The sequence below is a fragment of the Cucurbita pepo genome, chromosome LG05 (assembly GCF_002806865.2).
Source record: "Cucurbita pepo subsp. pepo cultivar mu-cu-16 chromosome LG05, ASM280686v2, whole genome shotgun sequence".
NCBI classification, from domain to species: Eukaryota; Viridiplantae; Streptophyta; class Magnoliopsida; order Cucurbitales; family Cucurbitaceae; genus Cucurbita; species Cucurbita pepo.
The window spans coordinates 10,596,656-10,622,227 of NC_036642.1; the positions used below are offsets into that span (position 1 = coordinate 10,596,656).

At 37.1% G+C, this 25,572-nt stretch overlaps 6 protein-coding genes and 1 long non-coding RNA gene across 14 annotated transcripts; 3 read left to right on the top strand and 4 right to left on the bottom strand.

Annotated features, from left to right (window-relative positions):
• Nucleotides 1–327: 327 nt before the first annotated feature.
• LOC111795881 (protein TOO MANY MOUTHS-like) lies at nucleotides 328–1,673 on the bottom strand. Its single transcript, XM_023678507.1, has one exon. It carries the CDS (start codon nucleotides 1,671–1,673, stop codon nucleotides 339–341), a length of 1,335 nt encoding a protein of 444 aa, XP_023534275.1. The 3' UTR covers nucleotides 328–338.
• A 328-nt stretch (nucleotides 1,674–2,001) lies between these two features.
• LOC111795491 (protein MAIN-LIKE 2-like) lies at nucleotides 2,002–7,219 on the bottom strand. 4 transcript variants are annotated; one of them, XR_002815204.1, is made up of 8 exons: nucleotides 6,144–7,127; nucleotides 5,376–6,020; nucleotides 5,088–5,255; nucleotides 4,593–4,982; nucleotides 3,644–4,518; nucleotides 3,409–3,503; nucleotides 3,205–3,274; nucleotides 2,002–2,325 (listed from the first exon to the last, which is right to left on the bottom strand). XR_002815204.1 is itself a non-coding variant. In XM_023677947.1 (8 exons), the coding sequence occupies exons 2-7, from the start codon at nucleotides 6,249–6,251 to the stop codon at nucleotides 3,253–3,255; spliced, it is 2,208 nt and encodes a 735-aa protein (XP_023533715.1). In that variant the 5' UTR covers nucleotides 6,252–6,259; nucleotides 7,134–7,219; the 3' UTR covers nucleotides 2,002–2,325; nucleotides 3,205–3,252. The 4 variants fall into 4 exon arrangements, 3 of the variants coding, with proteins under 3 accessions (XP_023533715.1, XP_023533716.1, XP_023533714.1); XM_023677947.1 differs by lacking the exon at nucleotides 3,409–3,503 and adding an exon at nucleotides 7,134–7,219 and having other exon boundaries at nucleotides 6,144–6,259; XM_023677948.1 differs by lacking the exon at nucleotides 3,409–3,503 and having other exon boundaries at nucleotides 6,144–6,259; nucleotides 6,382–7,127.
• Nucleotides 7,220–7,811: 592 nt separating this feature from the next.
• Nucleotides 7,812–9,693, top strand: LOC111794689 (DNA-directed RNA polymerase III subunit rpc6). The gene is made up of 2 exons (XM_023676798.1): nucleotides 7,812–8,115; nucleotides 8,738–9,693. Exon 2 carries the CDS (start codon nucleotides 8,740–8,742, stop codon nucleotides 9,457–9,459), a length of 720 nt encoding a protein of 239 aa, XP_023532566.1. The 5' UTR covers nucleotides 7,812–8,115; nucleotides 8,738–8,739; the 3' UTR covers nucleotides 9,460–9,693.
• Nucleotides 9,694–10,322: 629 nt separating this feature from the next.
• LOC111795678 (integrin-linked protein kinase 1) lies at nucleotides 10,323–16,785 on the top strand. 3 transcript variants are annotated; one of them, XM_023678227.1, is made up of 13 exons: nucleotides 10,326–11,024; nucleotides 11,409–11,483; nucleotides 11,600–11,695; nucleotides 12,351–12,436; nucleotides 12,623–12,743; nucleotides 13,345–13,424; nucleotides 14,306–14,368; nucleotides 14,944–15,068; nucleotides 15,223–15,308; nucleotides 15,491–15,612; nucleotides 15,762–15,873; nucleotides 15,981–16,076; nucleotides 16,487–16,785. In XM_023678227.1, exons 1-12 carry the CDS (start codon nucleotides 10,704–10,706, stop codon nucleotides 16,074–16,076), a joined length of 1,383 nt encoding a protein of 460 aa, XP_023533995.1. In that variant the 5' UTR covers nucleotides 10,326–10,703; the 3' UTR covers nucleotides 16,487–16,785. The 3 variants fall into 3 exon arrangements, with proteins under 3 accessions (XP_023533998.1, XP_023533995.1, XP_023533997.1); XM_023678229.1 differs by having other exon boundaries at nucleotides 10,704–11,024; nucleotides 16,484–16,785; XM_023678230.1 differs by lacking the exons at nucleotides 15,981–16,076; nucleotides 16,487–16,785 and having other exon boundaries at nucleotides 10,323–11,024; nucleotides 15,751–15,868.
• Nucleotides 16,786–17,381: 596 nt separating this feature from the next.
• LOC111795680 lies at nucleotides 17,382–20,625 on the top strand. 2 transcript variants are annotated; one of them, XR_002815234.1, is made up of 2 exons: nucleotides 17,382–17,872; nucleotides 20,334–20,625. It is a non-coding gene; the product is annotated as an uncharacterized LOC111795680 (long non-coding RNA). The 2 variants fall into 2 exon arrangements; XR_002815233.1 differs by having other exon boundaries at nucleotides 20,352–20,625.
• On the bottom strand, nucleotides 17,991–20,201 carry LOC111795679 (HVA22-like protein f). Of its 2 annotated transcripts, XM_023678232.1 has the most exons (5): nucleotides 19,232–20,196; nucleotides 19,086–19,112; nucleotides 18,862–18,984; nucleotides 18,524–18,770; nucleotides 17,991–18,439 (listed from the first exon to the last, which is right to left on the bottom strand). In XM_023678232.1, exons 1-5 carry the CDS (start codon nucleotides 19,276–19,278, stop codon nucleotides 18,413–18,415), a joined length of 471 nt encoding a protein of 156 aa, XP_023534000.1. In that variant the 5' UTR covers nucleotides 19,279–20,196; the 3' UTR covers nucleotides 17,991–18,412. The 2 variants fall into 2 exon arrangements, with proteins under 2 accessions (XP_023534000.1, XP_023533999.1); XM_023678231.1 differs by having other exon boundaries at nucleotides 17,991–18,770; nucleotides 19,232–20,201.
• A 751-nt stretch (nucleotides 20,626–21,376) lies between the features above and the next one.
• Nucleotides 21,377–25,528, bottom strand: LOC111795681 (probable galacturonosyltransferase 15). Its single transcript, XM_023678233.1, has 6 exons — nucleotides 25,115–25,528; nucleotides 24,915–24,961; nucleotides 23,500–23,655; nucleotides 22,530–23,093; nucleotides 22,144–22,446; nucleotides 21,377–22,064 (listed from the first exon to the last, which is right to left on the bottom strand). Exons 1-6 carry the CDS (start codon nucleotides 25,344–25,346, stop codon nucleotides 21,777–21,779), a joined length of 1,590 nt encoding a protein of 529 aa, XP_023534001.1. The 5' UTR covers nucleotides 25,347–25,528; the 3' UTR covers nucleotides 21,377–21,776.
• Nucleotides 25,529–25,572: the final 44 nt, after the last annotated feature.

The following is a 25,572-nucleotide window of genomic DNA, read 5'->3' on the forward strand; positions in this document are numbered from 1 at the left end:
AGACAGACTGTCGAAATTTGCACAAGCGTGTGGAACCATCACTGAGAGCGACATGTCGTTTTGAAACCAACACTAACTTTATGGTGGAATTTTGATCCAACTTAATCCACTCCAAAGACTCCTTTTCACACTGTCCTTTGGATCCTCCAACTTTGACTTTGACCCCATTTTGAATTTGGATCTTGAGTTCTTGGTTATGTCCCAACGTCTTTCCGTCGAGTCGATTAACGGTCAACTAAGTTTAGAAGCCGTTAGAACTCGTTGCTTAACTCGATGGGTTACTGTAAATTTAATATATATCAATAACTAAACCTTAAACACGACATTTCAACTCGAGTTTATACATGCCGAATCAATTTAAACAAGAACAAACAAGTAACAAAAGCAAATGGATTACATAAGCTTGGTTTAGCTGGAGATTGGTTCATTGGTTGGATCAACGAGCCATCTTCCTGATTGGTTCCACAGACATTGACACCAAATTTTTGGACAGTGGCTTGAGAAGGGCTAACGCAAAGGCCTGGATTTCCACTGAGATCCATGTTTTTGCCCAATCTCTTCAAGAAACTTGAGCTGAAAGGCACAGTGCCACTGAGGGAGTTTCTGCTGAGATTCAGGTGATAAATGCGAGATAGGCCACTGAATTCAGCTGGGATTTGGCCGGTTAAGTGGTTGTTTTGCAATGATAAAGTGGTCAAGTTTTTAAGCTGTGAGAAGCTTGGTGGGATGTTGCCAGAATAGCCAGAACTTGCAAGCCTGAGTTCTTGCAGTTTCACTAGTTTACTGAATACCAACGGCAGAGGAATTTGCATTGGATTGTCATCCATGATGAAGTACTGCAAGTTCTGCAGCTTTCCTAATCCTTTTGGTAAGTGCCCACCAAATTGGTTGCTACTCAAAGCCAAAAACACCAATGAACTCAGCTTCTCAATGCTATCAGGGATGGTGTCTGTGAGTGAATTGGAGCTCAAGTCAAGTTTCTGAAGCTGACCCAGTTGCCCAATTGTGGTTGGGATTGGTCCAGTGAGTGAATTGTAGCTCAAGTCCAGCCCTTCAAGGCTTGTGAGGTTACCCAACTGGATTGGTATGCTGCCTGTGAGCAAATTGTAGCTGAAGTCAAGGTGCACCAACGACACCAAGCCGAAGATCTCCGGTGGGATTGAGCCAAAAAGACAGTTTTGAGACAATGTGAGGATCTTCAAGGACTTGAGGGAAGAAAGTCGAGTCGGGATCGGACCAGTCAAGGCAGGATTCAATCGGAGGCTCAGCTGTTGCAAGGAGGAATTTGTGAAGGCTGTGGGGGAAACAGAGAGGTTGGTGTTGGTGTGAGTGAAGCAATTGAAAAAGAAGGCAGACTGAAGGTGAGGGAGATCAAATATCAATGAAGGGAAAGTGGCAGTAGGTTTACAAGTGGGGTTTGGGGAGGTTCCAAAGTCAAGCCTGGAGACATGAAGCAGGGCGAGGTTAGTGGGAGCTGCTTTGCACTCCAAACCAGGCCAAGAGGAGCCAGGTTGACAGGGGTTGGGATAAGAGACCCTCCAATTTTGGTCAGAGGACATGGACTCCATGATCTTGAAAAGAGTCTCAGCTTCAAAGGGAAGCATGGAATTGGGAGCAACTTTCTTGGCAAAAATGGGGGAAAACAGAGGAAGAAGAAGAAAGAAACAGTACATTGTGTCTGTGGAGTGGTTTTTTGGGACTGTGGTCAGCCGAAGAGGCCTTGTTTGTTTGGGGTGGGGGGTCTTAGGAGAAGAGAGAGCGTAGGGGAGGGTAAGATGTGACTGAAGTGATTTGTGGGGCAGTGGTAATTATAGTATTTTTGAGACATTTACTTTGATTGGGAATTTACAAGTGAAGAGAGCATATGTTTCAGCTTTTTGGACACACATCATTTTGTTTTTGTTTCTTTTATCAGATCAAAAAAAAAAAAAAAAAAAAAAAANATTCAATGGTCAAACTCCCTAATAGCATTTAAATAATCTTTATCTATTACAAAAAGAATTGAAGAAGCTAGTGAATATTATTATGATCTTATTAATCAACCAAAAATGATCATACAATTAGTGTAAACAATTAATAAACAAATACATGATTAATTTGATTGTAGTTCCAAGAAACAGAGCATTAAGAACTTTGCCACAGTAATCAAGGAAGACGCCTTGTTTTCATTTCTTTTGCTGGTCATTGCTTCAATCGGCCACACTTGAATTCACCATACAATGGGTTGGGTAGCATCCAACACATTGGAACTTTACCCTCACAAAAGTTGTTAATTGTGATTTTTGTCTCTTTAACTTCAAGTCCCAAATCCAACAAAAAGAAAGCCTAAACCATCACAGAAAATCATGGTCATTTATATAAAAATCAAAAGCTGCAGTTCAAATTTCATGCAGCTCAGTAAAGATATGTTAAACTAATGAATCCCTGAATTCAAGGCCTGAGTTTGAACAATATTTTATCAAACATGAGCAATAAAATGGTCGATACTCAATTACCAACATTAGCATAGCTCAACCGATTTAGGCAAACACCCATGTCCGAACCCCACCCAGAGCTGACATTGAACTAAAAAAAACTTGTTTATTCAATTTCATTGGAATAGTGGGCGACTCTTGCACATCGTTTAAAGTCAACATTACGTTCCAAAGTACCTAAGTTTGAAAAAAGGAATTATGCAGAATTCGGCCATACTCTCTACAAGACGTGGATTCGGATCATTTTTTGAAGTGAAAGGACTACCTAGAAAACAAGATATAGAAAAGGATGATTGGTCTTTTGGAAAGAAATTGCCTCCAACAAATGCAAGACTAATTCAGGGTGATTAAAAATCTGACCAAGAAAAAAAACTAAGACCCCGAGAGTCCAGCAATCAGATTTATGGGTCCCTTTGGCCCTAACTTTTTTTCTGGTCTGAAGTGACAAAGATGATAAAAACAGAAGAATCAAATAGGAAACTTTTGAAGCTATGCATATATTTGGTGGTGAACTATTAGTAACCAACAAAGGGAATCAAACACTCCAGAAATGAACAGAAAAAATTGAGCAGAAACTGACATATCAACGGGTCCATCTGTTTACTGCAGTACTTCAGACCGACCCAAACACAGTATAGAAAATATTCAACATGAGCAGAAAACAACTTCAAGCAACAGTGACTATAAGATGCAAATTATTGGGGATTCTTCAGGAAAAAAATTTCCTCACCGGCAGTCGTAGCAGACGATTGTTTCCTTTTGGGCTACCCTACTTGTTTCAAATACTTCCAAGGTGTGCTCTGTAACAAGGGAAAACTTGAAATCAATTCAAGGAATGTATTTCATCATGAAACCAAACTTTAAAAAAAAAAGTAAAATGAAGATTAAGTCACTCATGAAATATGATTAATGGGGCAAACCAAAATATTTTAACCTATCAGTATAAAAAAATTATATCCAACAGCTTCAAATGACTAAGCCTATCATCCATCGTGAAATTTATGCATTAGCCTTGGGCCGCACATTCATCTGTCAAAAAAGAAAGTGAAAGCCGTTTTAACCTTGACAGAAAGGAAAGAACTTGAATACACAACAATTGCATCACAAAGTCAACCAGCATTACTAGGGCGGCAATTTTCACCGACCAAAGCTTGTCAAAATAATAATACCTCTGTTTTATATAAACACTGTTATTCCCTTTCTGCACCATAGCCTCATGAGGCACAAAAGATGTCTCTGAAACAATATCAGCAGGTAGTTCACCGGTCTGCGGAGAGCTCTTAAAAGAGCCATGGCAAAGCTCTGAATTATCAACCTTGTTAGCTGTGTCGGGGAACTTTGGCATGTTAACTTCCTCAGTTAAATGATAAAGCTGTGAGTCCTTGGCTTCCTCAGATGTAGGGAAATGCTGTCTATCAACAGTATCCATTGCACTACAAATCTGGGCATCTGTAACTTCATTGATTGTATCAGATAAATGTAGGTCATCGACATCCTTAGGCGCGTCACACAGCTCTGCTTCATCAAGTTTAATACCAGCATGGCTTAACTCAGCCATATTTCCCCCAGCAGCATTATGGATCATGCCAGGATGGTCAACCCCTATATTGGCCCGACACAACTGCATGTTTTCATCCTCATCAACTTCATGAATAAGCGGTAAATGATCCACCTCCACATCAACAGAACATAACTCTGGATGCTCCATCTCTCTGTTCATGTGATGGAGTTGTAGTTGATCAACCTCAATGGCAGATTCGCAAAAATGAGATTGATCATCCTCACTAACTGCATTGTATTGCAATTGTTCCTCCTTCCTTACACGTTTTCCTATACCTCTCCTTCTGACTCTCTCTTTTCCCCTGACTCGTTTCCCAAGTTCAATTTGGGGGGTGGAGGACAAAATAATTGGACCTCCAACTTGATCTCTTAAGCAATCATGAGCAATGCATCTTATCCTTGAAATCAAATCAATTTGTTGCTGATCCAACCCTTTGGTTGGGAATGTATCTGCTATGTGTGCGATATCCCTCAAACCAGCATTCTGTTAAAACTTAAAAAGATTAAAACTAAAAAACAGATTCAATTTGCATAATAATCTAAGAATTATGGCCTTACCGTCCTCTGAAACTCAGATGAGAGAGATATGGGCCTCCCAACAAACCTACGAGTAATTTTCAGGTACCATTGTATGTATTCATTCTCATCTATACTCTCATCACAATCAACAATTTGTCGTCCACGGTCTCTCCATTCATTAAGCTCGACTTCCATTTTTGCAGACAGATCAACTCCTCCATCAACACCCCGGCTCTTTCTCTCCCACCGTGGTACATCTTCTGGGATTGCCTGAGGCATACCATACTGCCTTAAGCAACGGTTAGGAAGATGCCTCTCTGCCTTATCAAAGCATATCAACATTGTCCTTGCCCTCCCAAGGTACAGAGAACTTTTAATATCTTCTGGAATTAGCATACTATCCATATTTCTATAAGGTAGCCACTCCACCTATAGGACAAAGTCAATTACAAACCTGGTCACACTCGGGTGTATTACAAATAATGCTCCGCTGTTCTAGAATTAGATGAGAAAAAATTAAAATATAGAGATTACATCACAAGGTTTCAGGGAATCCAAAGCCTTGCGGTAAAATACTACATCACGATTTGCTGTTGGACCACTTTGTTTTCCCTTCCATCTAAGCACAAATGGAAAGCGATTGTGCATTGGATCTTGATTTAGCTTTGGGCGCCCAATATTAAGGTGAAAGTAACTCCAGCACTGGAAAGTAAAACAAAAACAAAGCCGATGTTCAATTAAAAATAACAATGCAGCTAAAGAAGATAAACGGATCACATGATGAAATAGGGGATAGGAAAGAGAAAAGGACCAATAATTAACCTGTAATAAGGTTAAGCAACCGCTGATGGTACTTTGTGACCTTAAGGAAGCATTTCCAAGAGCTCTGTACAAAAATGCTAATGCAGCTGCTCCCCAAGCAAACTTCCCACAGTGGTCAAAATTCTCAAATAACGGAAGGTACATGACAGGCACTTTATTCCCAGTTGTGGTGGAAAATATTGTACTGCCTACGAGGTAAAGAAGATAAGCACGTGTATGCCGTTCAACAATTTCCATTGGAGCATCTTCATGGCACCGAGAAAAGAACTCTTTCAACCAACTAAGCTTAACCATTCCACCACTCGTATACCCAGGATCTGGGGCTCTGCCCAGATATCTCTCACATACAGAGTGGCAGGTTGTATATGTTAAACCAATAACAGGGTCTCCATCAATTGCTAGTCCCAGTAAGAGAGCAACATCTTTCAGAGTTACAGTCAACTCCCCAACATTCAAGTGGAAGGTATTTGTTTCTCTTCTCCACCTCTCAACCAAAGCAGAAATCAGTGGGTTATCCAGACTGATTGCAGGAATCAATCTCAAGTACCCAAATCCAGCTCTCTCTACTAGTTCAATTTGTCTGGCCGTAAGTGTCCACTGATCAAGCTTGGAAGTGTGCTCATGACACCTAAGAGCACCACGCTCCTGCACGGTGCACCCACTAGTTCGAACCATCATTTATAATATTGAAAACTAAGACTTGAACTGTAACAGAGAAACAAAAAATGCAGATGAAAATAAGAAAGTTCATCGGATTATAAACTGCACCTGACCATCCCAAACTGCTGAGGAGACGTGCTTCTCTTGGTCATAAAGAACCGAGCTCTCAATTGGTCCAGGATTGGTCCCATAAGGACCCATTAATGACACTTCCATCACTCCCACTGATCGGAACAGCAAAATGAGAGAAAAAAAACCAACCATTTAACTCAAGTCCAACATCTCCAAGTTTACATGACACTGAGTATGACCATACCACATGATTAAAAATACAGAAATGACTAACCACAATCCCAGCTTGATCATATTTTGCACAAATATGCATTAAACATGTTAATGCGCTGGAGCCCTGATCAGCTTTATAAACAATATCAAGGAAGCTTCACCTAAACTAAATGGAACATGCACAAACATGACCAATCAAGAAGTAACAGATTTTCTACTCTCACAGAACCAATCCTTGAACGAAACTAATAGAGCTACATTAGAATACTGTTCAAACACTTAAGGAACGGATCAATGCGCCAGAGAACTGATCGTGATTCTAAATAACAATATCACGTCAACATGACCAATAATTAAAAGAACGCTGCAAACAGAACCAATCAAGAGTGGATTTCCTTTTAAGATCCCTGAGGATCTCTGTCTGGGAATTAGGATTAGAAGGGGAAAAGGGAATTCCCACAAAATCAGCATCATCATCGAAGAAAGTTTAGCCCCAAAAATCGGCAATTCATAACAATTACAGATACGCAATGCGCTCGGAATTGGATATTCATTCAAGCTCCTCATTCGTTCAGTAAAGAAAAAATTGAATTGATTGGTAATTGGTAATTGGTAATTGGTAATTGGTAATTTGGTTTTGGCGCGCGTTGAATAGAATCGAATACCGCGAAAGAAATGAATGGAAAGGGAAAGGAAAACCCTAAGCAAAGACGCAGATTGAGCAGCGTATATAAATGGCGGGGAAAAGAAATAAAACGCATAAAGGGATTAAGAAAAAGAGAGAGGGCGTTGGAAGCTGGTGAATGAAGTTACCTCAAAACGACGACGGAGGCAACCTTCGCACCGAAATGGAAAAACAAAAACCCTCGAAACGACGACAACATCGTCGTAGAACGCTGGACAACGACTGTATAAAATACTTTTTCAATTTTTTCAATTTTTTTATTTATTTTCTAAATTTCTATTTTTTAATTCTTTTCCTTATTTCTTTCTTTCTTTAATTTATTTTTATCTTCATTTCTTTAATAAATTATAAAATCATACGCCTCCAATATGTACGTATGTACATACATACACATATATACATACATATAGATACATACATACACATACGTACATACATAAACTTCGCTCGTAGGTCATGTGTATGAAGGCAAATGAGAGCATGATCATTCGAGATAGTACTAATAAATGGAATGAATATTCTAGTTTAGTAAGTAACCTATAAATACTCACACTTCGAACGGTGTTAACTTGGAAGATGCACTCCGGACCGGGCAGTGTGCTAGTAAAGACGTTGAGTCACCTATATTTCTTATAAGAGTATGGAAACTTCCATAAAAACTTTGAAGGAGAAGTTTAAAAAGACAATATACGCTAGCGGTGGGCTTAGACGGTTACAATTCGAGTCAAAAGTGCCCGTTTTAAGAAGTCGAAAACATTTTGGGCCATTTTTATAAATTTCCCCTTTTTCAATGGTCTCAAGGAAACTTAAAACCCCGAAGGCATCGGTCAGTCGTTAGACTTCACTCCATCGCCCTTGTACGTTTTAGAGAAACCGAACGCCCCCTCGGGATCGATTTGCCGATCAAAACTGATCTCGCCGCCGCTCGCCTTCCCACCTCTCCCCGCATCGTCTTCTCTCCGTCGCCTCTCGGGTTGGTTGTCTCTAGATTGCTTAAACCCTAGCCCTTTAGGGCGCTTCTCCATCGCTTTTGCGTTGCCACTGTTTCTGCAATTATCGTCTCTAAAATCTTGTAGTTCTGATATTTGATTTGAAGTCGCAGACATTCAGGTATTTTTCCTGGTTTCCCTGTGAAATTGCTTGAATATCGATTCTTAGATTATTTTATTTACTCCTCATTATGAATATATAAATGATTTACGCGCATATATATCATCTTGTTTTTGGTTTTTCTGATAGTTCCTAGCAACCATTTTCTTAACGTCTCTGCGATTGGCTTGTTCTGCTAAATTTACATATGATCGCTTCTCAATTTCTCACTTTTAGGTGCACGCGAAAGAAGAAAAATTGTGATTGTGATTGTTCATTACCTATACTGCAGACCAAACTCAACGTGGTTTTTTCATGATTTTTTTGGGATAATTGTTCATAGTGACACATATCATCAAGAACTCTCAACAAAAATCTTTATGGATTTGAAATTGTTTTCCTCAAGTTCTATAGTTTTTGAAACAGCATGCTTTTTTTTTTTTTTTTTGCCTATGAATTGTTGAATAAAGTGCTCCTTTTTATTTATTTATTCAGTCATCCCGTTTCCAAGGCACAGTTGTTCTCTCAGCTCATCTCAGCATCATTTTCAATTTCCTTAATCACACCTCTAACAAATCTTCACGTTTCCACATCATTTTGTTTTTATCAATCTCATTATGCACATATCATTTAATGTTAATAGGAATGAGCAGATCACAAGGGCCTTCATCACTAAAAAGAAAAAGGCCAGAACCAGCTCATGGCCATGGAGGAGCTCTCATTGAGCATGAAAAAGTGCTGTATGACCTGATTTGCAGCAAGCAAAGCATGGGGATTTGGATTGGGGACATGAAAAGAGAAACAAAGTATCCTGACAATGTGGTAACTAAATCACTCAAGGCCCTTCAAGGCAGAGGCCTGATTAAACTAGTTGAACACTATCAAAACAAAGGGAAGAAATTCTACCTGTCAAAAGATTTCGAACCATCGAAAGAACTGACCGGCGGTAATTGGTACAGCGATGGAAAGCTCGACAGAGAATACATCAGTACTCTTAAGGGGTTCTGTGCTAGAATGATACAGAAGATGAAGGTGGCTACAATTGAAGGGATCGTGGACTCATTCAAGAAGAGCGGAGCGTCCAAAGTGGACTTGTCTAGGGAGCAAATTGAAGAGATTGTAAATGCTTTGGTGTTGGACAATGAAGTGATGGAGGTGAAGAGCACTGGCGCAGGGGAGTTTGATTTTATTCCTGTTGGGAAGATTTGTTATAAGAGCTATGCTAAAGGAGTTAAAGGGGAGCCCAAAACAGGGGCTATGGCTTCTACTCCTTGTGGAGTCTGTCCAAGGATTAATCATTGCACCCCAAATGGCATCATTTCGCCTAGGACTTGTGTGTATTACACCAAGTGGTTAGAATTTTAGGTTTGAAGCTTTCTGAGGTTGGTTTTAAGAGAACGAATGGCCGAGAATTTCCCCTCTAACCATACGAACTATGCTCGACTTGGCAATTCTAGAAAAGTTTTAGCTGTCTATTCTTTATTGTGTTCATAATCTGATGCGGCTGCTGTTTCAATATTGAGTCCAATCCCGCCTCATAGCTGAGGTCGGGTTAAAACATGAGCTTTTATAGGTATTATATGCTATGGGTCGTGGCCATCTTTATCCAAAGGTGCAAGTGGGTACTATTTTACATGAATGGTTCAACAAAACAGCCTCAAATGGGTACTATTTTACTTCAAAATTATATGAATGGTTCACGTAACCAAACGAGCCACCTTTTCATAAAAGGGTGAAAATGATAGCTTTGGTGCTTTGGGGGAAACCCCATTTATGGTTTTTGGTCAAAATATCGATCAAAAGTCCATTCACGATTTACTTTTATTAGAATAATCTTTTATAACGTTTTAACAGGATGGTTACATTATAAATAAGTATTATTAAATATAAAAAATTGAACAAATAAAAAAAATAAAAATAACATGAATTCATAATTTTACAGTTATATATATATATATATATATATGTTAACTAAAATTGAATAGTTATGTGGATAAGTATGGACCTTTGGATTATGGTTGGTTTAAGATCTGATTGTTTCAATAAACTGATTTTAGTTTAGTATTTGAATTTAAATACACGGTAGAGACTCGACTCTATTCGAAGAGGTGCGTATCCTTTTGACTTTTGAGTTCAAATAAACTATTATTACGTATTCATGATCTGTTTACTCTGTTTATGCTACATATATATATATAGATAGGTTCGATTCGCGATTTAGTGAATTATAAACAATTTTGAGGAAAGTTGCATACGATCGAAAGAAAACGTGATGGCAGCATCAGAATTCTTGTTAAAACTCCTGCAAATTTCTACTTTTTACGGCCTGACTCAGTCGTAGTTCGCTGTTCATCGTCCAAAGTCGCCGTTTAAGCGATGCAGTCCCAATCTCAACAGTGTCACCAGCGAAATGTTTCTGGATTTTTGTTTTCTTTATTCTAATTATCCATCAGAATCTTTAAAATTTGCGCATAAAGCTTTGTTCCGTGACAAAGGGGGAGAGGAATTCGATTCCTTTGTCGAACTGAGCTTTCGAGGAATGTAGCATATTAATTTTGTCTGCTGTAGTGTTTTTTGAGGTGGTACCAATTTGTTTCTTCTCTGCCTTCATGGATTCTAATGTACGAGCTCGTTTCACACTCGGCAAACAGTCGTCGCTCCAGCCGGAACGGCAAGGCTCGACAGCGGTTGCCGAGGAGTTGGATGATTCGATCGCGATTGATCCTGGTATTAAGCTGATGTACCTGTCGAATGATGGCGACTCGGATGGGATTAGAGAGCTGCTGGATTCTGGTGCCGACGTGAATTTTCGCGACATTGACGGCCGAACCTCTTTGCATGTTGCTGCTTGTCAGGGCAGGCCGGAGATTGTTGAGATACTACTCGAAAGAGGAGCGGAGGTCGACGTTCAGGACCGATGGGGCAGCACGGTGAGTTTTGGGATTCTCTGTTTCTGGTAATACTAGATTCAAATGGCTTCTATGTTTTTTGAGATTTCGAGATTTGCATATTGAGTTTATTCAACTTTTCTTGCTTCCAAATACAATTACAAAAGGGCGTAAGTTAAATGCTTGTAATAAACGATTCTTTTTTTTCCCAAACGATACAAAGAGGGGCGGAGATTAAAGCCATCACAAGCCTTTCTATTGAGAAACTGACGGATTGTAATTTTTAACAGTTCATGCATCTGTCTATTCAAGTCTTGTTAGTCTTTGTACTTAATCTCCATTTTCTGTTTCTATATAATACTCAGGGTTAAGAAAAGGGAATGGTAGAAGAATTTGGAGTTGTAGAATTTATTTTGTGTTTAATAGCCTCTTGCAGATGCCATATATTACAAGAATCAGGACGTGATCAAGCTCTTAGAGAAACATGGTGCTAGGCTACCGGTAAGAAACTGTAATTCGCACAGGTAGTTGCTTTTATTCATTATGTGCTTCTCACCTTGCTATGTTCTCATTGTACTTACAAGTTGCTGGGAACATTCCCTCTTGTATTATCCCAGATGGCTCCAATGCTTGTGCAAAATGCTCTTGAAGTTCCGGAATATGAGATCAATCCAAATGAGCTTGATTTTTCTAAGAGTGTGAACATTACAAAAGTAAGTTGTTGCCTACTCCTTGCATTCACGCTAAATTATCAGATTTCTTTAATACATATTTTTAAAATTTCTGCTTTTTTTTTTTTTTTTTTTTTTTTTTTTTTTTTTTTTTTTTTTTTTTTTTTNTATCATAGCAAATTCCATAGTTTAGATAAGATTGAGAAAACTCTAAATGAATTGGCTGTTTGATTGTAAATTGGGATGTGCGAAACAGAAAATCTGAAACAGTTTCAGCCAATTTTTGGATTCATCCTTTGGGAGCCTGAACTTAGTAAGAATAAAAGAATTTCAACCACTTCCTAATCCAGCATGCATAACACAATGATTACATTCTCACTCCAGGCCTAAGCACGGTGGCAATGTCTTCGCTTGCTAAGATTAGAATGCCTCCATGCTTGGATATCAATTAAAACTATGTCAATATTATCTAGCTTACGATTCTCATACTTGTGGTTTGACTTTTGCTTCTGCATATTGATGAAATCTCTTACAGTTCAAAGAAAAAATTGAAGGATATAGCCAGTTTATTCTAATTATTGCTTAATACAGAACCCTGCTGATATGTACGTAGTGAATTTGTATTTATCAAGAAATAAGAAATCAATTGACTTCACTTTTTCCAGTCCTCTGAATCCATTTAAATTTGATTACACAGGGAACTTTCTGCATTGCATCATGGCGGGGAATTGAAGTTGCTGTGAAGACACTAGGAGAGGAAGTTTTCACTGATGAGGATAAAGTGTAAGTTTGGTTTTATGAATTCAGTGTTTCTGTTTCTTATGTTTATCATACTTCCACTAACTCATCAATATTGGAGGTGGACTCATTAGTTCCTCACAGTATCTCATGGTGCCCCTTTGCATCAGATATTGAAATGAAACTTTAACCTCTTGGTATCTATTTTATAGTAAAGTTCTAATGTTACAGGAAGGCATTCAGGGATGAACTTGCTTTACTTCAAAAGATACGGCATCCTAACGTTGTCCAATTTTTGGGAGCTGTAACACAAAGTAGTCCAATGATGATTGTCATGGAGTATTTGCCACAGGTCTGTCCTATTTTACAACTTTATTACATGAAGGAAATTTGACCACATTCTTCTTTGGAGAAATTTGCAATAGTAAATCACTGTATTCCTTCAAACCTTGTCATTTAAAACGCTTAAGTGACAAATCAACATGGTGAAATAGATAGCTGTCATAAAAATTTAAGATTGCATGTTTCAGTTTGTGAATACATTAATGTTATGATCAAAATGTAATCTGTTTACATTCTTAATGATTTTGTTTAGCACAATATGTCTTCTTTCAAACTGTTTCTTAGAAAATCTGCTGAGCAACATTCGTTTAGAGTACCATGTTGTAAGATTCAAGTGGAGCAGTTGCCTTGATATGTTGAAATCTTTCAATAATGTAAAAGTTGATGTCAACGTTGAAATTGGTCTCGGTATAGTGGATGAGGAGAAAGAATAAATAAATATGATGGTCTATGTGAGTAGGAAAGAAGTGTTTTGGTTTCTCATCTTGGTGTCTCAGATCCAAATTTTTTATACTTCCTCTCTCAATACCACATTTTATTGAATTTTGGCAATGCTTGTACATTTCATATATCACTGAATTATTTTTTGTTATAATTTTTTTTTTTTCCAGGGAGACCTTCATGCATACTTGAAACGTAAAGGTTCCTTGAAGCTAGCAACAGTTGTTAAGTTTGCTCTTGACATTGCTAGGTCAATTCAGTTTTATGCTCCTTAAACTTGTTTGAAAGGTTTTTTTTGGTCTGGAAAATCTTTAATTGATCAATTATTATAGTAAAAAACAAATTTGAAGAAGTTGACGGTATGTGCTAGTATTACTTCATATCACTCACGTTGCCAAGAGCTCATATTGATCCTTGCATTTAAGGTGTGTCTTCACATAGTTCTGAAATTAGATTATCTTGATGTGATGGCTACTTAAGATGGCTTCGTCATGAATAATGACATATACGTATATTTACTTGGAATTTCAGAGGAGATCACTTTTTCATTAGAGAGGTCAAGAGATCAGGTGAGGAGGTTTGTGAGGTGGCTAGGTTTAATGTCTCCTTGTGGGCGTCATCACAAAGTCTTTTTCTAATTATGATCTTGGTCTTGTTCTTCTAGATTGAAGTTCTTTTTTGTAGTTATGGTTGAAATTTTTGTTGGAGCTTGTTTCTTATATTCCCTCATATATCCTTTCACTAAGAATTTCATTTTTCATAATGAAAGTGCAGTTTCTTACTGGAACAAAAATTTGGATAGTGATTTCAACAAAAAAATAACTAAAAATGCCCATGATTGATGGAAGGTGTACATGAGATAGAAGGTGCACATAAAGATTTGCACAGAAGAGAATCTCTGCTTACAAAGAATGACATTAGATAGATTGCATTTTGGCTCAAACATTTTGTTTTTAATCAGTTCAAATTCTATTTAGTGTTGGACGAATTCTTTTCTTTGAATTGGATATAACTGAAAAAAATTTATCGACCTTGGTCTAGATTTCTTCTACCCAAACTGTGTTGTGGGTTTGTTTGTTCTATTTCTAATACGTCGTAGTTTTGCTAACATAATTCTAACATGTTTTACAGGGGAATGAATTATTTACATGAGCATAAACCTGAAGCAATAATTCATCGCGATCTTGAACCTTCGTATGTTTTTGTCTCTTCTCCCTTACCATTTTATCTTTAGAAATAGTTGTAGGAAAAAACAGATTGGAAATGATTAAGTAGAACATGTCATGTGCCGATGCATAGTAGAGCTTTGTGCCAATATAACAGGCATCAGAAGTGACAGGATCCAAATTGAAATTACCATGCCTGAATTCCTTTTGTTTATAGCTTCTTCAAGACGGTGAAGAAAAAGAGTAAAAGCATCTTCTGATGCAGGCACTCTGAGATTTCATGCAACTATTTCTGTTGATATCTAATAATCATTGTATCCTTTATGAAGCGCTATTTGTTTGGATTAATCGGTAACTGTCATGTAAACTGATACAATAATATAAACTCTTGAAGACGGTTTAAACTGTACAACTATAATTAACTTCAACAATAGATTTAAGTGTTTAATATTTTTTTCATCGGTGTACTTAAATCGTTAGGCTTCCATTGGCATGAGTTGTAAATTATCAATTGCTAAATAGTATGACACGAGATGTAAGTTATCAATTGCTGAATAATTTGAACTTTGAAGGTTGCTTATTTGTTTATGAGTAAGACAACAGAAACATACTGCGGGATGATTCTATGCACCTGAAAGTTGCAGACTTTGGAGTTAGCAAACTTCTGAAATTGTCAAATAGGGTCAAAGAAGACAGACCTGTGGCTGTGGCATGTCACGATACTTCATGTATGTTTATGCTTTGACTAAAACTAGTGTTACTTTTCTCTTGATATGTTATGCAGTTGTTGTCGTGTATTTACACAATGTTCAAGTCTTATGTATGAATGCGCGCGCGTGTTAATTGTACCCTTTTATGGAAGTTTCCATTTCTCTTGTACAGGGCGATATGTGGCGCCTGAGGCTTATAAAGATGAAGAATACGATACGAAAGTGGATGTATTTTCATTTGCCTTGATCTTGCAAGAGGTGAAATCTCTCTACATAATCATTCTCTTATATGTGCCAGTGTTCCACTTGTGGTCTAGTTCATCTTAATTCTTCTTGATCCTCCTATAAAGAATCTTTGCTCTAGTGCTGTGTTTAATATTCATGAGATTTTAGCTTCATTGATAATATTGATGCCTGAAAATTTCATGGGATCATTGTAGATGATAGAAGGCAATCCACCTTTTCCAACAAAGCCAGAAAACGAAGTACCTAAAGCTTATATAGCTGGTGAACGCCCACCATTTATGGCTCCAACTAAGCGTTATGCAGATGGAGTGAAGGAGTACAGTTTTTCCCCCTCTCGTTTACATAATATTTTCCTGCATATTAAATATATTGGCACGTTCCTATTTTGGAAATTTTTCGTTTCGAGTTGGCTCATAATAAGGTACGCTCAACTTGTTAATGATTGTCGAGTCAGTTTGTGTACAGGCTAATCGAGGAATGTTGGGAAGAGAAGCCACATAAAAGACCCACGTTTCGGCAAATAATAAGAAGGTTGGAGGATATCAACAATGAAATTATGCACACAAGGAGCTTGAAGGTGCACCACAAACCCTCTCTCACTCTTTTTGCTAGCTAGTCAGTGATATTAACAATCAATCATCGTATCTGAAACTTCCCCATTTTGGTCGCATTAATCGTTTACAGATGAATCATTTCTGCAATTGCTTCGGGAACCTGACAGCCTTGTTTAAAAGGGAAAGGACTAGTCCAGGCAGCAGATCTTTCTCGAAAAGCAAATGAGTTAGTATTCATTTATACATTCCCTGCCTTTTCCTTCTCTCTCTCTTCCACACATGTTATATATATATGTTAGAAATTATGCTCAAACATTTGTGCATTCTTCTGTTGTTCTTGGATGGATGAGAGAATTGTTAGCCCTGCCTTTAACTCCATTAGTCTGCTTCCTCATTTCAATCGTACCATCCTTGTCAGTTGAATATTGTCGGTCGTTCACCTAAGAGGTCAAAAGATCGAATCTATATGTTAGATCCATAAGAACCAAATCATGAAGTCTGCATTTGTTGCATATGCTACATTTAAACAAACGTTGTCTTTTCATTTAACTTAAAAAGATTTTTGATAATTTCCTTTCTGAGCTTTTCTAGTTACTGGCCTGTCTAGAACTTTAATTTGAAGAATAATATCAGCAGGCCAAGAGGCATTGTCCCTACGCGAAGTTCAGGGGCCCCTAGTTTCACATGAAGCTTAGCAATTATGGGGGAAAGTGATCTTATTGTTGCTGCTATCAGTTGGGAGACCATCCAAATGGGCGTATTTCAGTATTGATATATCTACGTACGTCACAATGAATGTTGATGATAATGACAAGTTCCTATTATATCTTTGGACACAATTTTAGACTTATTACTTGTTAATTCTTATTAGAACTTGGTTAATTAGTACATGTTTCTATATTGTTTCAAATTAAAGGGGCTTTAGTATTTGGTAATTAGGGTTCACAGATCACCAAGGCTTTCACTTCTGTTAGTACTAGAATCTTATTTTTAGGGTGAGAACTAAAATGGTTATTTTTTTTAAGTCAAAACTGAATTTTACTCTTATTTTCTCTCGCCATCCAACATCAATTGGTTTATACAAACTCTCTAATGTATAATGTTTAATCCTTCCGTTGTTTAAATGAATAGTTAAAATATATTATTGTAATCTATCTACCCAACATGAATATAACTCAATTGGAATCAAACATTTTGTGAGATTCTATATCGGTTGGAGAGGGAACAAGCAGTCATTTATTTTTTATAATGGTGTGAAAATTATGACCACCCAATACGACCGAGGAGAATGGTGCATCGGACATGGAAGACAAGTTGAGACATGAGCAAGATAGAGACGGCTTGTTGAAGGGCCGGGTAGGGTCCCTGGCCTTAACCCGATGCCTTTTAAAATCATGAGACTTACGACAATATGTAACGGGCTAAACCAGACTATATATGCTACGAGTGTTACAAATGGTATGGGAAAGTTCTTCCTAGTATATTCATGTAATGAGATAAAGCAAAAGCAAAGTTATAGGACAATTTTGCAAACACATTTGTGCAAAGAAAAAAAAAAACATTGAGGGTTAGTTTTACGAAAAGAAAGGGAATTTCGTCGCTGATAGTTCTGATTCCTTTTCTAACGTGCTCCGCTTTTGTGGAGGCTCAAGGAATATTCTTTTCCATTGCTCTCCTTTCATCGTCTCCCAGGTTCTTCTTTCTTGTAAGCATTCTTTGTCTGCTGAATTTGTTTATGTTCTTCCACTCCCGCTTTCTTCTAGGTTCTGTGCTTACTAATTCCGTTTTCTCAATCGTTTTTGTTCGATAACTTACTTCCAGATCTGTTTTGGTTGTTTCTAGTTTCTGATGGATTTAACAATTGGAAGCTGATTATCTGTTATGTTTAAACAATGAGATTTAAGCTAATGAGTGAGCTGCGCTATATTTTAAGTTAGTGAGATTTAAGCTAGTTACGGATACCCGTAAGAGGACGGGATTGAAGGAGCAAATGATCCCATTTTCTGAATTCGAGGACAAGCTGTAAGTCTCTTTCAAAGTTAATTGTTTAGAAGCGCTTATAAATTTGGTTCTGATTCAGTTGTCTGCTCTGGCTTATGGAATTGCAGCATGCATGTTATGATATTTGTTCTGTGTATCATTTTTTTTTTTCCTTAGAATGATTTGTAAAGAGTGCTCAAACCTTTTGTTCTTGATCTGTTTTTCTTGTTTGGATGAGAGCATTGTTAGCCGCTTTAACTGGTTTCTTCGTACCATGTCTGCTTCCTTATTTTAAATCAAATTTGCAGGAAAAAGAGTATAGGATTTAGTTGTCTCAATCGATTGCCAGGAATTTATAAGAACATTATTGTTTGGTAGAAACTCTTTTCTTCACAGCTACTATCCACAGGAGAAAAAAAAAAAAAAATAGAAACACCCTTCAAACTTTTTCCTTCTTGTGCAGAATACATAAAATACAAGTATGCAACATGAAATCGTACTACTAGCAGAACCCAACTATTGTTCCAGCCTTATAAATTAAAGTATCCACAATTCTTTGACTTCATCATATTAGGATTCTCCTCAGTGTCTCCTTGCTTCTCTTTCAGCCTACAAAATCAAGTATTTACAGAATTAGCATCATAGATATCCGTATGTATGGTAGCTATATTTGGATGGATAGAACCAGCTTACAGCTTTGACTACTCGTTCGAAAGCATCAGGTCCATATCTATCAATGTAACGCTCCACTGATTTCCTAGAATCCAAAGTCATCATCTGGATCACTTTCTTTTGATTCTCTGGATAGTTTGGGTTCACGTAAGTTCCAATCTTAATGTACTTCCTCACTACATTCTCGTAGATGTAAGCTGCCCCATTGAAAATTGGTAGAACCAACCATAAACAAGCCAGGAGCTTAAGGTATCCCCAAAGTGGAATCCTGCGTGCCATTCCATAGCCTTTAAAATGCAAACTTGAAGAGAAAGAAGAGCCTCAAAGAACAGATTTGTTTATGAGTAGAAGAACTATACCAAGCCAGGATTTTCCAAAATGTTAGTTCAAAGAGGGTTATGAAGGAGTATATAACCCAATAAGTCAGCCATTGCTGGTCATCAAGACTTGAAGGGCTCTCAATTGCCCTTATTGATGCATATCTGTTCATTCATTTCTGCATGAATCATGCCTTGGAACTAGGAAAGAGAAGAGAAAGAGAGAGGTATGTAAGATGTAATGAAAATGAGTTATGTGCACTTACAAAGGAAAAAGAAGCATTACTCCAGGCCTGAATCAAGGAAAAGTTGAAACTGGTTAAGCAAGGAGATCATAACCCACTAAGGCAAAATTGAGATAATAAGCTTAAACAACCAAATATTTGGGATTTCCCCCACAAAAGATTAGTACCCAATTATAGAATCCAAATGTTTAGCAATAGCTCCAAGAACACCCATGTCTGACAAACTAATTCTTCCTTGTTTTCAGCTGCCAATCAAACTTTGGATTATGATAGTTCTTTTAAGATGATGAAATGAATGAAGGAGAAGTTTGGGTATATAAGCTAGTCCAATATATCTGAAGTTGAATAATTAAGCAAGGTAAAGAATGTCTGTTCCAAATGATCTTCTTTACCCACACAACAAGCAAAAGCCAAAAACTTGGAAGGAAATTAGTCAATATATAAGGGACTGTTCCCTGCATTCCTTTCCATGCTTTTTAACCTTTCCAACTTGCATATATCCATAGAAAGGCTTGTAGATATATACCTTCCTTTTCTTCCTTTCACCTTTATCACTTCTTGAGGTTTTCAATCTTATTCTTACTTTTTGATATTTTAATAGAATCATGATTATTCAATGTTAAACATAGTAAATACGTCGAGCTTTGTATCTCGTCATAGTAATACCTCAGAACTTTAAAAGATTGCATTAATACCCTCGACTTTTTCACAAAATTTCAGAAGTACCTTAATCGTTAGTAGGGGATGTGAAAACCCCCACGGGGTTCGTGTTTCTTCTTCTTCCTTACTCTACAAATTCATCTTGCCTAGCCACTTGTGCAAAACCACCCCTTCAATGTAGTTAAAACAAAAAACGAGCTTCTTCCTTGGTTAGCATCGATGAAATACCTGTGACTCCTTGAAGCTAACACATTGATTCTAGATACTAAAAAAGAGTTTGGATCAACATAAATTCATTAATAGAACCAACCATAAAGAGAAACTTGAAATAATCTTCTTTTTGGTCATCTTTATTCTTGAGGTTTTCGATATTGATTTTTAATATATTCTTCTATAATTAATGATATTATAGCAGTAGCATTATTAGTTAACTCATTATTATTTTACTTAATATGTTCTCAAGTACAACATTTAATTTTGAGTGAAAATAATTGCAAACAAAGTATTTTATTTTAAAAAAATAAAACGTAGAATTTAATTCATTTTGCCAATAAAAATCAATATATTTGTATTTTTGGAATTTACATTTATTTTTGTTGAAATTCTGAGGTGAATGCTTCTCAATAGTGATTGAAAAAGGTATGAGCTTCCATAATTAATCCAAAGATTCGATCTTGAGAGAGTAGAATACGACATGTCGGTCTTCTCAAGCCATCCACTTGACGTCGTTTTCTTTGGAACGCGGTCGACATCGGACTTCATTTATAAGCCGGAAAGTCAAGGTGTACAACCAATGAAACGACATGTTATTTTGCTTATGGGTTTTTCTTTAATAGTAATAAACAACTACATTAGTGTGTTTTTATTGAATTATTTGTCAGATAAAAACTCTATTTTTCAATTTTGAGGTCTTATTTTTAATTCTAAATTAAATACAAGTTAGAAATAGAAATAAGACCTTAAAATTGGAAAAATAAACAAAGCGATTCATATGATCGAGATTTTCCTTCCCGAGGTTCTCTTTTGCCGATCGATTGCAATTCATGCGGAAACTAAGTTTTGTTCGGCTATACATATCACCCGTGCACGCATATTCATTTGGTTGGGACTCCAGCCAACTTACATCTACAATACCTAGAGGTTCAATGTGTATGTTCATGGCAAAAGGTAGCTAGAGGTTCTATGTGTATGTTCATGGCAAAAGGTAGCTAGAGGTTCTATGTGTATGTTCATGGCAAAAGGTAGCTAGAGGTTGTGTGTGTAGGTTCATGGCAAACATTAAAATAGACAACATAACTTGCATGATCCATCGACCTATGGTGCATAAACTAAGTCCTAATCTTACTCCACCCTCCCCGTCCATGGCCCCAGGGCCCCATCTCTCTGTACTAACAGAAAACCATTAACAGTGTGTCCTTTTCACTTTGCCATATCCAAAATGCTCTCAAAATCAGGCTGGGTACTACGGACAAAAGAATATGCCCAAATGTGCTCTAAAGACTACAGCAAACCAACAAAACATAAAAAGAAACAACATTTGCAAGGTTGTTTCGCAATAAACCAGCTCATTCTTCCACTCAGCGTCAGTGGGTGCCTGCCTTTCACATCATCACAACATGAACAATACAACACGGTTGTGTTTAAGAGGAAAATGAGGGAAAGGATGATGCCAATATTTAGCACATAAGTTAAAGTTAATACAACAGTAATTAGCATCTAGAATAAGGTATTATGATTAAGATATGAAATTAATATACAAGGTTGTAGATAGTTACATCAATGATCCCAATATATCTTCAAGGTGGTAAAATTCTGATTCTATTGAATAAGATTGCATTGGCTACCCTCATCTATTACCTAGTAATAGTGTATGGACATTATAATATATAACCAATATCATATTTTTGTAGAGATTAGTCCGAGTAGAGACTGAAAGCAAAACCTTCTTCCCTCTTATATCGGACCATATATATATATTTATATATTCATCATCTGGTATCTAATCCCAAAATGAATATAGTTTAGCTAGAGTGATAGACAACTTCGTTCTCCTCACTCCATTATTCTGCATCTCTTTATAAACTTGTTTGAGAAATTTACATGCTTATTCCATAAGTTCCGTACCTCTGGAGACCCAATCTCAAGCCACGGCTTCGCAGGGCCGCTGAAGTGTATGACAGCAGCATCTTCCAGGACCTCTTTACTTAAAAGTTGTGGGGGTCTTTCACCTAATCCAGCCACATGCCATGATGGATCTATGGGCTGCATATGTCCCTCAAAAGCCATCATGGATGGAGGAAGTTCCCCTGGACGCCACAGTGCCAATCCAGAATTGAGATTCTGTAAAATAGTGGTGGTGGACGTCAATGGAAGTTTTATGCACATTTATAGCTTTGGTGGAATAAGAAAGGGAACTAACATGTTTCAACCATTGATGATATGTGGAGGTAATGTTGCTCCTTCTCCAAGCTTCAAGATCGAAAACATTCATGCCGTAGAGCCACGCACATCGATCGGGATCAAAGTTGGACGATATCAAAGGATGGGAGAAGTTCAGGTAGTGGCTGTATTTCCTTCCTGGACAACAACCATCTCCACACCAAGAATCAACGACAGCACCAACAACATTCCCACCAAGGTCCAACTCCCACAATGAGGACATATCATGTTGCACCACAATGTCATCGTCCAGGAAAACGATCTTATTCAGATCTGGAAACAGCTGAATGAGACACATTTATAGTTTTAAATCATCATTATTAGAATTTCAGTTCAAGAGAAATAAATGATAACAGGAAGGATTACCTCGGGAACATATATACGAAGGTGATTCAAGAGGGAGAGGCTGCTTGAGCTTAGAACATCTAATTCTCTGTTTTCTTTTCCATCTTTGAAATCGTTATAGTGACGCTTCCATATCAAGCGATGAATCTCCAACATATCCTTAACCCTGTTGTTGACTTCCTCAGACCAATCGAATTGGTGAAGTCCCTTAACTTCCACAACAACCGAATCAATTGAATTGATTGCAAACCACGCGTGCATTGGGGTGTATGTTTTCTTGTCGGTGATAATGTGAAACACCAACTTCTGAGGGGCGGCTGAGTGTCGAATGGCAGAGGAGATGACAACAGAGGCGGCGAGGACATTGTCAGTCAAGAGAACAAGATGATGGAAGAAGGGGTCAGTAAGGCGGGAAATATATTCAGGCTGTGGCAAACGAGCTCGAGCTTTGGCATTTACAGCATACTCTTCAGCCAGTTTGAGACAAAGACAATGCAGGCCCTTTGGAACACCATGTGATGCTAAATACCAATACACAGATTCACGCTTTCTCGCAGATTTGACCTTTTGTTCCATAGCGTGCAGCTGCACGAAAGATACTGTGAGATAATAAACTTGTTCTACCAAATCTACTAACAATTTTCCTAAATTTATTTTATTTGATAAATTTGACTTTTTGTTCACGTTCCATGGAAGATATTGTGAACTAATAAACTTATTCTACCAAAGGCTACTAACAATTCTACTAAAGTTTGGTACATTTGATCTTTTGGTCTATAGTGTAAAGCTGTATGGAAGAAAGTGTGAGCTAATAAACTTGTTCTACTACGTCGATTAACAATTCTCTCAAAGTTACTATAGAAATTATAAATTGTTCTACTAGCCGTCTTCAAAAGCTCTCTCCCCTCAAGTTTTTTCTTCACTCTTTTACTTGTTTTTGACATATTTCGATTGTGGGTCAAATCCAACGGAAATAGAAAAGATACATTACCATTGCTTTAGTCTTTAATGCGAAGGCCCTCATGTCCTGTCGCTTTGAAATCATCTCATTCACAAGCTGGTTGAAGGATCCCACTCCATCTTCACTCCCCACAGATCCACCTTCTTTTGAATCCACAAGTGCTCTGGACAATTCCTCGCTCAGTCTCTGTCATTTATCCATCCATCACAGTAGAAACCAAAACCAAAAAGAAAAATACTCTTATAACCTTATATTTCCATTTCAAAATATTTGGAGAAAATTAGAGAGAAAATTTTAAATATGAAAGTTTTTCAAATTTGGCTTAAATGGGTATCCATATTTCTCAACATTTATTGAGTATCATAATTAGAGCGACGTGGAATCAAAGATAGTCAAATAGAGGGGTTGAGGAAATATCTTTCTTTTTGTTTATTGAATATGTATATATATATAGATAATAATAATTTCAAGTGGACCAAAATAAAAATGATTGCTAAGCAAGTAGCCACATGTCCCAAAAGCTGCCTGTGGAAGAAGAATTAATTTCCATTGCTTTATGACCAAAATGCCATCCTAGCTTTCTCAATTTATCAACAAAACCCATCTCAATAATATATATATATATATATATATATATGTATATATGTGTTAGAAATTTGGGTAAGTTAAGAGAGAAAAACAAAAGGAGAAAATATTAGAGTATACAAAAATTCCAATTAAGAAAATGATGGGTTTGGTTTTACGAGGGTAAGTCGGTCACTATCAACCCCCAATCGTCTTATTTTCTATTTCCTTAAATCACAATTTTTTTGTACTATTGTTACCAAACATATCATAACATAAAAGACTATATAAAATTTCAACGCAAGTTAAAATATTATATTTATTTTCAACATATACACAAATATATATATATACACAGGCGTACCTTCTACAATTTATCACAAAAAAATTTAATTTAAACTTTTAGATAAATTAAACTCAAATTTTCAATATTTTTAAAATCCAGGTACGTAGAAGAAGAAGCATCCAACTTCATGGTACCATAAATGCGAGTTTAAAGTTTAAAGAAAAAAAAGTATAGAGTAGTTGGAGAAACGTAAATATCTTTTATAGAAACATTTTAAAGACAACCAATCAGAAACAATACGGAGACTTTTTTTTTTTTTTTTTTTTTTTTTTTTTTNTCCATTTAAATAAATAAATAAAACATTCATGACAGTGAGATGATCAAAATTAGTATAATCCGTTTAATGTCATAATTAAACGTTTCCATTAATTTTCACAGTTAATCACCACAAGAACGAAACGTAAAATTAAGCAATGAAAGGATTCTAATCAAGTAAAAGCCATAGGAAATGAAGAAAAAAATGTAGTTGAAAATTGGAAAAAGGCGGATTCAGAGTTTAGGGTATATTCGAAATTAAAGTGAAAAGAACGCTAACCGAATGAGATGCGTCATCGCGACTGAAAAACCTCCATCCAGAACACTCTGCAAAATTCATGAACAACAACAAGATAAAGTGATTACAGAGATCGTTGCAACCAGAGGTTAAAACCGATTGAGCGCAGCAATCATTAAGTATTGCAACTCCTCGAGAATCAGAAATTCGGTGAAAATGTATCGGCAATTGAATGTACTTACCAGGAGAGGAAGAACAATCGGCGGCGGATTCGAGGACGAGAAAGGCGATCCGAACGAAGAGGAAGGGGAGAACAATTGCGAGAGTGAGAAGGAGAGGCAAAATGGAACGAGTGGAGATTCTGCGATGAGGCGCCGTGGACGACGGCGCGGGAGGCTTGACGGCGGTGGAGTTGGAGTTAGAGTTGGAAATAGTGAGCCGCTTAATGCCGGTGGTGGAGATGTAGAACTTCATAGCGATGGCGATGGAGAGAAGAGGCGATATTGAATGGATTCCATTCAAGGAAGAAGAAGATGAAGATGAAGAAGAAGAACTGAGAAAGGGAATCGGGGAAAATCCAATACTGAGAGAGTCACGGGTTTGAGACTCTGCGAAAACGAAGAGCTATGGCGAAGTGGTCTTTTACGTCTTTTTATTTTATTTATTTATTTTAAAAATACTGATTTTTTTTTTTAATGGT